Source organism: Aspergillus flavus, chromosome 7, assembly GCF_009017415.1.
Source record: "Aspergillus flavus chromosome 7, complete sequence".
In the NCBI taxonomy this organism is placed as follows: domain Eukaryota; kingdom Fungi; phylum Ascomycota; class Eurotiomycetes; order Eurotiales; family Aspergillaceae; genus Aspergillus; species Aspergillus flavus.
This window is the reverse complement of record NC_092404.1, coordinates 122119-133864: the sequence shown is the minus strand read 5'-3', so window position 1 is coordinate 133864 and position 11746 is coordinate 122119. Positions and strand designations below refer to the sequence as shown.

Genomic DNA, 11746 nt, shown 5'->3' with positions numbered 1-11746 from the left:
TGCCTCGTTTCTGCCTCGGGAAGCGGGAAGAACTTTGGTGGACGGGTCTATCATGGGAGGCGGAGTTGGTACGTTGGGGGTCCTTTCTAATCGGGTTAGTGAACACCGAGTGGGATCCATGCTGACAGTAAGAAGGGATGATCTCGTGTAGGTGTCCTGTTCTCAATCTGCTGGGTGAGTTCTCGTGGTGCTTCAGCCTGATTCAAGTATCAGCCTACGTTGGAGCATAGCAAAAACTTGCGACAGCCAGCTTCTAGTCCGGTCGTGTTGGAATGATGGCCTTACGAGTCAGGCAGCTTGGGAAGACGAGGGTGATACTATCCTGCAATCCTAATCTCGGAAGATCCACCAGACAAGAATGCCAAGCCACCAACGATAGTGCTTCTGTTAAGAGGGGCTTGGGTATGGATCCCGATCCTTAGTTCGGTACCTGGACCTTTAGTGCTTACTCTTCGGGAAGTTCTACTTGTGTGACTCTATTTTTGGGTGTGTTCAACAAGGAAACAGGACTGGTCGGGCACTCTGGCAGCTTGCTCGATTGGCTCATAGGGATGCGGAGGTATGCATCTAGGTACTGGGCATTGCTACTGTTAACCCAGAAGAGGAAGTTCCTCGTTTCATATCCAAACTTCGGTCAAGCCCCCAGTGCCCGTGTCACCCTTGATACCGCCAGTAGCCATCGCAAATCCCCTTCCCACCGTGTCACAGGGCCATTTTCTCGCGACGCTTTGACAGGTTAATTTCTTACTCTAATTTCTCAGGTCTGAATCTGAAACAAACGGACCGGAGATATTGTACGTCATGGTTCGCTGTGCCGTATATTGGCACGGTTTTACTACTCCATACTGCATCGTTTCATACTTGCGATGCCTGCGCCTGGCATTCTAGCGATCCGAGACTGCTGACAGTTTTAACTCTATACAGTTCTTTTTTTAGAGCTTCATACGCTAGTCCTGATCTCCAGTGGCGTTCTTTACAATTCCATAGTTCTTTTATGTACCCCAAGTCCTTGTTTGCTAGAGTCCAGGAGGTTTTTTATGGCCTCTTATTACATGTACGCTTATCGCTGTATACACCAACATATATACTCTCTATATGGTCAACCTTAGACTCAAACACCATCTTGTCTATCAGAAGAGAGGCGAAAGATTAAGAGAAATTATAAATGCAAATCCAAATGTCTAGGAATGATCTCATCGAATAATATTACCAACACAACTCCACCGTAAGCCAACGGCCCCTTCCTAAACGAGGCGATCCAGACTAACAGGATCCGTGAACTCGACTGCGACCCAGCAAAAGATTGTCCTATTGGTGTCCTTCGCCTTAGTTCGTCTCTGCCATACTTTTGGAGATCGGCTCGTATAGTGGAAGTAGGAAATGATCTGCTTCACTATGGACCTCCCCATGTGGCGACCATGTGGCCGGCGCCCTTTCCTCAGTTATTTCTTTCGTAAGATGAAGATACGCTAGGATACCAATCCAACGAGTCTGAGCAATGTTGGGGGCAGAGATCTGTAGTGCATGTAGTGAAGATGACGGCGTGATCCTTTTTCTATACATATATGTAGAGGGCCCCAGGGTGGGCGATGGCCCCCGGTCGTGAGAACGGATAGCCCATCTCCTACTGTATCGCCATGAGAATGTCAGTGGACCCTAATTGCACGATGATCACGTACGTATACTCTTTTCAGACCCCTTTTCTCCCATCTGCTTTTGCTGATCAACTGTAGTTCCGTTCAGGTCGTCGGCGAGAATTGGGCGAATATCGATGATCGGGTAGAGCGGCGAAGGGCTCAAAATCGGATTGCCCAGAGGGGGTATCGTAAGAGTAAGTTCCTGGAGGAAGGAGGTGATGCCTTGACCCCGTTAACCATGCCATGTAGGATTGAAGAAGGAAAAGCTGGAAAGTGCCAAAGAGGCAGCAGCAGCCAAGGCTCCTAAGGAGGAGGAGAAGCAGCAGCAGCAGCAGAAGCAACAGCAACAACATCAACAACAACCCTTACCCCCATTCCAGACCCCGGTGAAGGTTCAAACTCCGCCGGACTTTCAGCTCTTCTCTCCTCCTCTGGACGGTCTATCCTTCCCCGAGTCGTGGACTCCGCCGTCCCTCGATGGTTCCCAACGACCGACGATGGCCGGCCGGGGGCCTTCCTACAACCCCATCGAGGAAGCATACGCGCTGGCAAACACCAACAATGGCAATCTCTCAAATTCCCATCCCTCAGCGGTCCCTGTCTCTGCTGCAGACACGGTGAAATCCTCCCAGCCAATCCACGCACCCAGCCCTAGTATAACACCGAATCCCAGCCCCCCAACCGTTGTTGAATCTGTTCCGTCACATTCCACACCCCCCGGAGAGTCTTCCCTTGCCAACACTGCCCTTCACCGGGCGGCTCTGTACGGGCACGAGTCTGTCCTGGGGGTGCTGATCAGTGCGGGCGCGGATGCCTCGATCGCCGATAGCGCCGGGCTGACGCCCCTACATCTCGCAGCGATGGAGGGACACGCCCGCCTGGTGACGCTACTGTTGGACTCACCAACCGGCAGCGGCGTAAATATCAACGTGACAACACGGGAGGGTGAAACGGCGCTGCACCTGGCTGTCAAGCATCATCGGCCAGAAGTGGTGCAAGTGTTGCTGTGTCCGACACGCCGCCACGCTCTCCAGGTGGACGCGCAGGACTGGTTGGGCCGTACAGCCTTGCATCTTGCCTGTGAGCGAAATCGGCGTGATTTGGTCGAAATGCTGGTGCAAGCCGGGGCCCAGTTGATGATCCGCGATCTCGAGGGGCAGACGCCCTTGCATACCGCATGTCTCGGCAAGAACATGTAGTCTCTCTCTTCTCCAGTGATATCCCCCTTGATTGATTAGTTTGATGGTTCACGTCCTTCTGTTTTTCTTCTATTTTGATTTTTTATATATTTTTTATTATCTTATTTATATCCGATCTGCTGGCGTTGGAGGCAGGTGGCTGTGAGGAATTCTATCAGGAGTTCTTGAATTTTTATAGAAGCATCACGTTCGTTATCCATTGTGTACATATGTAACCCAGATATATGTCGATATCTGTCAACTAGAGCATAGCATAATGAAGATTTGAAGTTTTAAAGTCAAACAAAACAAAAAATATAAATAAATAAAGAGGAAAAACACCCAAAAACCTCCAGGTCCAGCCTTTTTCCCAGTTCCACACAGTATCATCCCCATCCTAACCATCCTCAACGGACATAGCCATACTCACGACCGCCATAACCCCCTCGTCCCGATTCCACCTCGTTCAGGGGCCAGCGTCCACCGCCGTAGCCAGCCTCATGCTCCTCATCACTGGGGCGCGTGAGAGTGTATTCCGAGTCGTTGACAGCGGTATACTTTTTACTAAAGCCCACTCGGCGTTCCTGCTTCTTCGCCTCTTTTGCCTCCTGTTTCATCTGCTTCTTCTCGGAGCGCGAGAGCTTGGGGAACTCGCTGTCGGGACCCGGCATCATCCGACCCGGGTGCAAGACATTCCAGAGCATCATACCGATGAAGATGGGGACACATTCGAGGATGTAGAACGGGGCCTCCTTGGTGCTGAGCACGGTCTTACCCGCCTGGTTGGGGTTGGCAAACTCGATAAGACGGTAGACGATACGGGTCTATGCCGTAGTTGTCAAAATTGTGCTTTGAAAAGGGCCAAGGAAGAGGACACTTACTGTCAGGCATAGCAATGTCGCATACATGCCATAGACCATCAGCTTCCACCCATTTCCGCGCTCGAGATTCCGGTATCCCGACAGCATGCGCTTATGGAACACGATCAACAGAGCGAGGAAACAGAGGATGAAGAATTCCTGGATGGCGATACCAGCCGTGTAAATGTTCATACCGGTCCGATTCAACTTCTCACCGAAGCCGTCGGAGTCCAAAATACCACCGGTACCTTGGATGATAAAGGCGCTAAGACCATGGTCAGTGTCTTCGGAATCGACATGATCTCGCGGAGGGCGCTCACGTTATATCGAGCCAGATGAAGATCTTGGCCATGCTCTCGGCTTTGATGCCCTTGATCTTCTTGTTCGGGGTGAAATAGTAAACCATGCGACCGAAAATCATGTACACGAATGCGTTAATCCACAGCGGGGCGAGCAGGACGAGCAGCTGGGCAGCAGCCAGGGTGGATGACTTGGTCTGGTCCAGCGTCGAGTAGGCACGCATGATCAAACCCAGACATTCCCAACCACTGCCGACGATGATCACCCAGCAGAATCTCTTACGGTACAGAATGGCCAGGGCTAAGTGGCCTGCGAATGTCACTCCAAAGAGCACGGAGAAGATAATGGCGGCGGGGGGACTGGCACAGTAGGGATACTGCGCATTCTCATTGGTGAGATCTGCATTAATTTATCAGTTCTGTGTCGCTTACGAAATAGGTGAATTTTGAGTGTCGTAAGGATCAGTAACACTGATTTTGAGGAGAGATAGATAGCGATGGGAGATCGGGGAATTAAGAACGTGGGAAGCGGGGAATTATTATTAAACGCGGAATAGAAAATAAGAAAACATAAAACTCTAGAGAAATTAAGAGAACATACCGCACTTCGGTGTTAAACCCATGATGCTAATTGACAACCAGTGTCTGGCAGCAAAGGTTTTTTACTATAATCAAACTGGGAGGAATCTGACCGAGGAAGGGGCAGAGAAGAAGGGAGAGAAGTTGTTGAGATGCACGAAAAAAAAGCGATTACCTGCTGCCATTCTTAAACTAGGACGCTCACCCATGATCGACAGAATGACGGTGCCTAAACCAATTAGCCCATCATATTTTTAGAGAGCCAACACACGTCAGATTCTAGTTTGGGAGGGAAACTAGACTGGGATGTGAGGCTCGAGGGCTGCAGGCTGAGCCCACCGTGCATGTTAGCGCGTATGCAAAGTGAGACGCTTAGGGCTGACTTCCCGATTTGGGTTCCAACGCGCGACCCGTTTGGATTAAATATCTTTGCGAATATCTTCAAAAACAAAGAGAAACGGTAATTAGCCTTGCAGAAACAAAGAAGATCCATATTCAACAAAGAAAATACCGAATACCCAACGATTGATCCACTATACTACGATTTACCGCCATAATGTTCTCTACGATTAACGCCTCCTCTGTTGCTTCCCGTTCCCCTTCCTTGGCCAGCGCTGGTTCCGCGGCCTCTTTTGCCCTTGGCTCTGGATGGGCCACTCCCGAACTTCTCTCCACCTCCTCCACTTCCTCCCATGCGTGTCAGACCCTTACCATTACCTACCATGTCTTTGAGCACTCTCTCACCGTTGCCAGCGGGTCCTACCCAACGGCTCTGCAGCTGCGCGATGACTTCCTCCACGACCTGAGCAAGACTTCGGGTGACGAGGAATTGTCGTCGCTGGTTGAGCTCTGGGCTCGATTCCTCAGCTTTACGGTACGCCGCCTGGAGCGGGAGCGCCGTGGGTTGAAAGAGGATGACTTGCGGGTGCTCCTCGCCACGGCGATGGACACCTTCGAGAGAGACATCCTGTGGAATCGGGAAGTGCATGTAGTGGTGAAGGAGTTGGACGCAAGCACCGAAGTCAAATCGACCATTTTAGCAGCCTATTTTCAGGCGCGTCATGCTTTGCGAAAGATCAGTCGGCCATCCCATCCACCGTCCGCGCTTATGGCCGCCGCGTTGGACCGCAAGGCGCACTTGTACACCATGTTTGGCGGCCAGGGTAACGATGAGAATTATTTCGACGAGCTACGAATGGTGTACAATACCTACCGGCCACTAGTGCGTGACTTGGTCGTCTCCGCATCCAGCATGCTGCAGCGCCAGTCGCTCGACGACCGGTTCAGCCGCTTTTATCACCAGGGTCTGGATATTATCACTTGGCTGGAGCATTCCGAACGGGCCCCAGACTCAGCCTACTTGATCTCGGCCCCACTTAGTATGCCGCTGATCGGTCTTCTCCAACTGGCTTGGTATCGCGTGATTGGGCGTGTTCTGGGGTCCACTCCAGCACAGATCCAGGCTGCACTCGCTGGGACCACCGGCCACTCGCAGGGCATTGTCACCGCAACGGTTACAGCCGTGGCCCAGTCATGGACCCAGTTTGACAGCCTGTCCCTGGATGCCCTGCGCCTCCTGTTGGCCATTGGAGCCTACAGCCAAGACCACTTTGCGGTGGCCGAGCTGCCACCAGTGATTGTCGCTGATGCGGAGGCTCATGGGGAGGGCTTTCCGGGACCCATGCTTAGTGTGACCGACTGTCCCCTCGATCAACTCCAGAAATATGTCGACGCCGTCAATGCACACCTGTCGGAGGACGCCCGTATTGCAATCGCCCTGATCAATGGACCCCAGAGCGCCGTGCTGGCAGGTCCCCCCTTGTCTCTCCATGGCTTCAACGTCTGGTTGCGTGGTGTCAAGGCCCCGGCGAAGGGCACCCAGCACCGCATTCCCTTCAGCAAGCGCAAACCCGAGATCAGTAACCGATTCCTCCCCATCACTGCTGCCTTCCATAGCAGCTACCTGGCCGATGTCTCCGACGCGGTTCTGGCCAGTGTCCCCGACTTAACCATCAGGGGCGACGACCTTCGCATTCCCGTGTTCTGTACGCGCACGGGTAGTGACCTGCGGGCCTTCGGGAGCCAGAATATTGTTCCCGACCTGGTGGCCATGATCACATCACAGGAACTTGTGTGGACTGAAGCGACCAAGTTGCCCGGCGCCACGCACATCATCGACTTCGGGCCGGGAGGCGTATCTGGCATTGGGGCATTGACCAACCGACTCAAAGATGGCACGGGGGTTCGAACCATCCTGGCCACGGTCGCGGAGGGCACCAACACCGACCTGGGCTATCGCAGCGAGATCTTCGACTGGTGTCCGTCCCCGGCGCTGGCGTATGGTCAGATTTGGAGCGAGCAGTACCGGCCAAAGCTGGTCCAGGTGTCTGGCAGCCGCCCCATGGTCGACACCAAGCTGAGTCGCCTGCTGGGACTCCCACCAGTCATTGTGGCGGGTATGACCCCAACCACAACGGCCTGGGACTTCTGTGCAGCGGTGATGAAGGCTGGATATCATGTCGAACTGGCGTTGGGCGGCTATCATCGCGCGGACCAGCTGGAAACGGCGATCCAACGTCTCCTCAAAGAGATCCCCCCGGGTCGCGGAATCACTGTCAATATGATCTATGCCGCCCCCAAGGCAGTGCGCTGGCAAGTTCCGCTGCTCACACGTCTCCGGGCGTCGGGAGTGCCAATTGAGGGCCTTACCGTGGGCGCTGGGGTTCCCTCGCTTGAAGTCGCGACAAGCTACATTCGTGATCTTGGGTTGCGCCATATCAGCTTCAAACCAGGGTCGCTGCCGGCGATCCACCAGGTTATTGCGATCGCGCGTGCCCATCCTAACTTCCCGGTGATTCTCCAATGGACTGGCGGTCGCGGGGGTGGCCACCACTCCTTCGAAGACTTCCACCAGCCCATCCTCCAGGCTTATGGTGCGGTACGTAGCTGCTCGAACCTGATCCTGGTGGCCGGCAGTGGCTTCGGAGGGGCCGAGGACACCTTCCCCTACCTCACTGGTGAGTGGGCACAGCGCTACAATCGGCCGCTCATGCCTTTCGACGGTATTCTCGTGGGTAGCCGCATGATGACTGCGAAGGAGGCCCATACCAGCCCAGCAGTGAAGCAAGCAATTGTGGCTGCACCTGGAGTAGCTGATGAGGCCGACTGGGAGCAGACCTACACGCAGCCGGCAGGAGGCATCATGACGGTCACCTCCGAGATGGGAGAGCCCATCCACAAATTGGCGACGCGTGGTGTGCGACTCTGGGCGGAATTGGACCGAACAATCTTTAAACTCGATCGCGCAAAGCGTCTCACTGAGCTGCAGAAGCAGCGCGACTACATTATCCGCCGACTGAACGCCGACTCACACAAAGTCTGGTTTGGACGCGACGAACTAGGGAACGTGGTGGATCTGGAGGAAATGACCTATGCGGAGGTCATCTCACGGCTAGTCGAATTGACATATGTCTCCCTCGAGGGCCGTTGGATCGATCCTTCGTTCCAGCAGTTCCTGTTCGATTTCCTCTTGCGTGTAGAAGCACGGATCGGCCACGAGAGAGAGGAGCAGGATGGTGATGACATGGAGATTACCTCTTCTGTGGTCGCCAGCGTGGACGATCTTCGTGACCCCAAGCCAGCGATTGACAAATTCCTCGAGCAGAATCCCTGTGCAGCTGACCAGCTCATGGGTACACAGGATGCGCAGTATTTCCTGCACTTGTGCCGGCGACGCGGCCAGAAACCGGTCCCATTCGTGCCCGTACTGGACGAGAACTTCGAGGAGTACTTCAAGAAGGACTCGCTTTGGCAGTCGGAGGATCTGAACGCGGTTGTCGATGGCGACGTTGAGCGAGTGTGTATTCTGCATGGACCGGTGGCAGCGCGCCACTCAACTGTGGTCGATGAGCCAGCGCGCAAGATCCTGGATGCCATCCATGACGGACATATTGAGCGTCTCGAAATGCGGGACCCTGACTACTTTGAGGATGGAATCCCCATTGTTCATTGCTTTGGACCCTATCCAACCGTCAGTGAGTGGAGCATGGCGCAGGCCGGTATCCACTGCGTCCCCGTGGGTAACACTGGTTCGCTTCTGTATGAGGTATCGCCCGAGATGAATGCTCCGATGCCATCGCTAGACCAGTGGTTAGCTGCACTGGGCGGCACGCAGGGTGGCTGGCGCCAGGCATTCTTCAATGCTCCTACGATTGTGCAGGGCCGGGCAATTAGTGAGAACCCACTGCGCCGACTCTTCCAGCCGACGCGCGATTCTTATGTGATGGTCCAGACGGGTCACCGGTCCGACACGACTGTTTCGCTGTTCGAATACCGCCCACACTCTGAGCCAGTGAAGGTTGTGGATATCCGTGCGGACGAATCTGGGTCCATCACCCTGGAGATCATCAACTACCGGAATGCTGGGGGTGCAGCTATCGGGCTGCGGCTGATGTACCAGTACCGGCGCGACGCAGTGTACGCGCCCATCCATGAGATCATGGACGGTCGCAATGAGCGGGTCAAAGAGTTCTACTACCGTGTGTGGTTCACCAACTCGCAGCCGAAGAAGTGGACATCCGTGCACGATACGTTCTGCGAGACTGGACTTGAAGTCACCGCGGACTCGATCGCAGAGTTTGCGCACTGCGTACAGAACGCAAGCGATGCATCTAGCAAGCGTCGCGGAAAGACCCTGTACGCACCGCTTGACTTCGGGGTTGTCGTAGGCTGGGAGGCACTGATGAAACCACTTTTCTCGCACGAGTTGGATGTGGATCTCTTGACCCTGGTGCATCTCACTAACGGGTTCCGCATCCCACCAGACGCACAACCTATTCAGGAGGGCGCTGTCCTCGAGACCAAGTCTCGCATTCAGGCCATCACGATTGAAGATGCCGGTAAGCTTGTCGAAGTGCGCGGTGACGTCTGTCAGGATGGGAAAGTCGTCCTCGAGTTGACCAGCCAATTCCTGTACCGTGGCACGCACACCGACTGGGAGAACACCTTCCGCAAAGTCGACGAGGAAGAAATGGAGTTGTGCCTCAGCGGACCCATGGAGGTGGCCCTGCTGAAGTCCAAACCGTGGTTCAAGCCACGGGATGCTGACCTAGATCTGCAGGACCAGACACTAATCTTCGTACTGCAGTCGACCTATCAATACGCCAGCAGGGACACGTTCAAGGCTGTTACCACCGTTGGTGATGTGCGTCTGAAGTCCTCATTGCCTGGTCGGTCTAGCTCTGTTGCAACAGTTGCCTTCTATGCCGCCACCTGTCGTGGCAACCCAGTCATGGACTACTTACAGCGCCATGGCAGCCCGGTCAAGAAACGGCACATGTTTAACAGCCCTAATCCACTCACTGGCGAGGGTTCGTCACTCATGATGAGGATGCCGGACTCGAACGAGGCTTACGCCCATGTCTCCTGGGATTTCAATCCCATCCACGTATCGTCCTCCCTATCTCGGTATGCTGATCTACCGGGGCTGATCACGCACGGCATGTACACGTCGGCACGTGTCCGTGGTCTCGTCGAGCATTACACTTGCGCGTCGGCCATTGGTGCGTTCCGTAGTTTCAACTGCTCGTTCACCAGTATGGTGCTCCCCGGAGATGAGATTGAGGTGATCTTCCAGCATGTGGGTATGCTGGCGGGCCGCAAGATCATCTCCGTCGAGGCGAAGCATGTCGGGCGCGGAGAAACAGTGCTGCGTGGGGAGGCCGAAGTGGAACCAGAGGAGACGGCGCTGTTGTTCACCGGCCAGGGAAGTCAGCAGAAGGGAATGGGAATGCAGCTGTATACCCAGAGCGAGGCCGCACGGCAGGTGTGGGATTACGCTGATACCTACTTCTCCGATAACTACGGTGGGTTTCGAATATCTTTCCCTGCTACAACCATTCTGTCTAGCGTTTACTAAATGATAATCAGGTTTCCGCATAACCGACATTGTCCGCAATGACCCGAAGGAGCTCACCGTGTACTTTGGAGGCCCTCAAGGTCGGCATATCCGCGAGAAATACATGAGCATGAAGCGAGAATCTGTGGGCACCGACGGAAACGTCCAGCTTCTCCCGTTGTTCCCTGAGATCGACGAGGACACTGAATTCTACACGTACCATGCACCTCAGGGCTTGTTGTCGGCTACGCAATTCACCCAGCCAGCTTTGACGCTGATGGAACTGGCGATCTTTGCGGATCTCCAGGCGAAAGGCTTAATCTCGGAGCGGAGCTCGTACGCTGGTCACTCGCTGGGCGAGTATGCAGCCCTTGGTGCGGTCGGGAAGATCTTCAGTGTGGAGAGCCTGGTGCAAGTGGTATTCTATCGTGGATTGTTGATGCAGTTCGCCGTGGAGCGCGACGACCGAGGGCAGTCCGACTTCCGGATGTGCGCGGTTGATCCAAGCCGGGTCTGTGCGGGTAGGTGTAGTCGTCTTGATGCGTCTGGCAGGTTGGATTTGGTCCTTACTCACATGGACTCTCTAGGCTTCGATCAAGCAGCGCTGCAGCTGGTGGTGGAAACCATTGCAGCTGAGACCGGACAGTTGCTGCAGATTGTCAACTTCAACGTTGCAGGATTGCAATATGTGTGCGCTGGACAGGCAAGCCTCTCTGACTCATGTTCTCTCCTGTTCAATCGCTAACTCTCAACAGGTCCAGCCTCTTCGATGCCTCAAATCGGTCCTCGATCATATCAACGCGACCGCTGCCTCTACTCTCCCTTCGAACGTCCTGTCTCCCGACCAGCTAACCTCGCTAGTAAAATCACAAGTTGCTACTACCCAAACCAATACAGCCCTCACGCGAGGCTGTGCGACAATTCCGCTTAAGGGCATCGACATTCCCTTCCATTCCTCGCATCTCCTCCCCGGTGTGCCTGGCTTCCGACGCTGCTTGCTGGACTTGATCGACCGCCATGCGCTGGACCCGAAGCGATTGGTCGGAAAGTACGTTCCTAATCTGACGGCGCGGCCGTTCCAGTTGACGAAGGAGTATTTCGAGATGGTGAAGGATTTGACTGGTTCTGTTGCACTGGGCGGAGTCTTGAACGAGGTGAGTTACTGTTTCGTATCGGTCGATATTGTTGAAGCCATGCTAATGCTGTAAACAGTGGGAAACCTATATGAGCACTGCTGGAACTTGTGGAATGGAGAAGATCGAGTCTGTTATCCAGTCGATGAAGGTGTTTTGATTTT

At 54.3% G+C, this 11746-nt stretch overlaps 3 protein-coding genes across 3 annotated transcripts; 2 read left to right on the top strand and 1 right to left on the bottom strand.

The window, feature by feature from the left end:
- Positions 1 to 1637: 1637 nt before the first annotated feature.
- Positions 1638 to 2836, top strand: F9C07_5187 (ankyrin repeat protein; the record flags this gene model as incomplete). The annotated part of the gene is made up of 3 exons (XM_071511321.1): positions 1638 to 1675; positions 1734 to 1831; positions 1887 to 2836. 3 exons carry the CDS (start codon positions 1638 to 1640, stop codon positions 2834 to 2836), a joined length of 1086 nt encoding a protein of 361 aa, XP_071366795.1.
- Positions 2837 to 2983: 147 nt separating this feature from the next.
- F9C07_2183782 (RTA1 domain protein) lies at positions 2984 to 4639 on the bottom strand. The gene is made up of 3 exons (XM_071509390.1): positions 3996 to 4639; positions 3697 to 3940; positions 2984 to 3639 (listed from the first exon to the last, which is right to left on the bottom strand). Exons 1-3 carry the CDS (start codon positions 4196 to 4198, stop codon positions 3223 to 3225), a joined length of 864 nt encoding a protein of 287 aa, XP_071366794.1. The 5' UTR covers positions 4199 to 4639; the 3' UTR covers positions 2984 to 3222.
- Positions 4640 to 5109: 470 nt separating this feature from the next.
- On the top strand, positions 5110 to 11742 carry F9C07_2103122 (sterigmatocystin biosynthesis fatty acid synthase subunit beta; the record flags this gene model as incomplete). The annotated part of the gene is made up of 4 exons (XM_071508951.1): positions 5110 to 10417; positions 10482 to 11137; positions 11205 to 11603; positions 11662 to 11742. 4 exons carry the CDS (start codon positions 5110 to 5112, stop codon positions 11740 to 11742), a joined length of 6444 nt encoding a protein of 2147 aa, XP_071366793.1.
- Between the last annotated feature and the right edge of the window lie 4 nt (positions 11743 to 11746).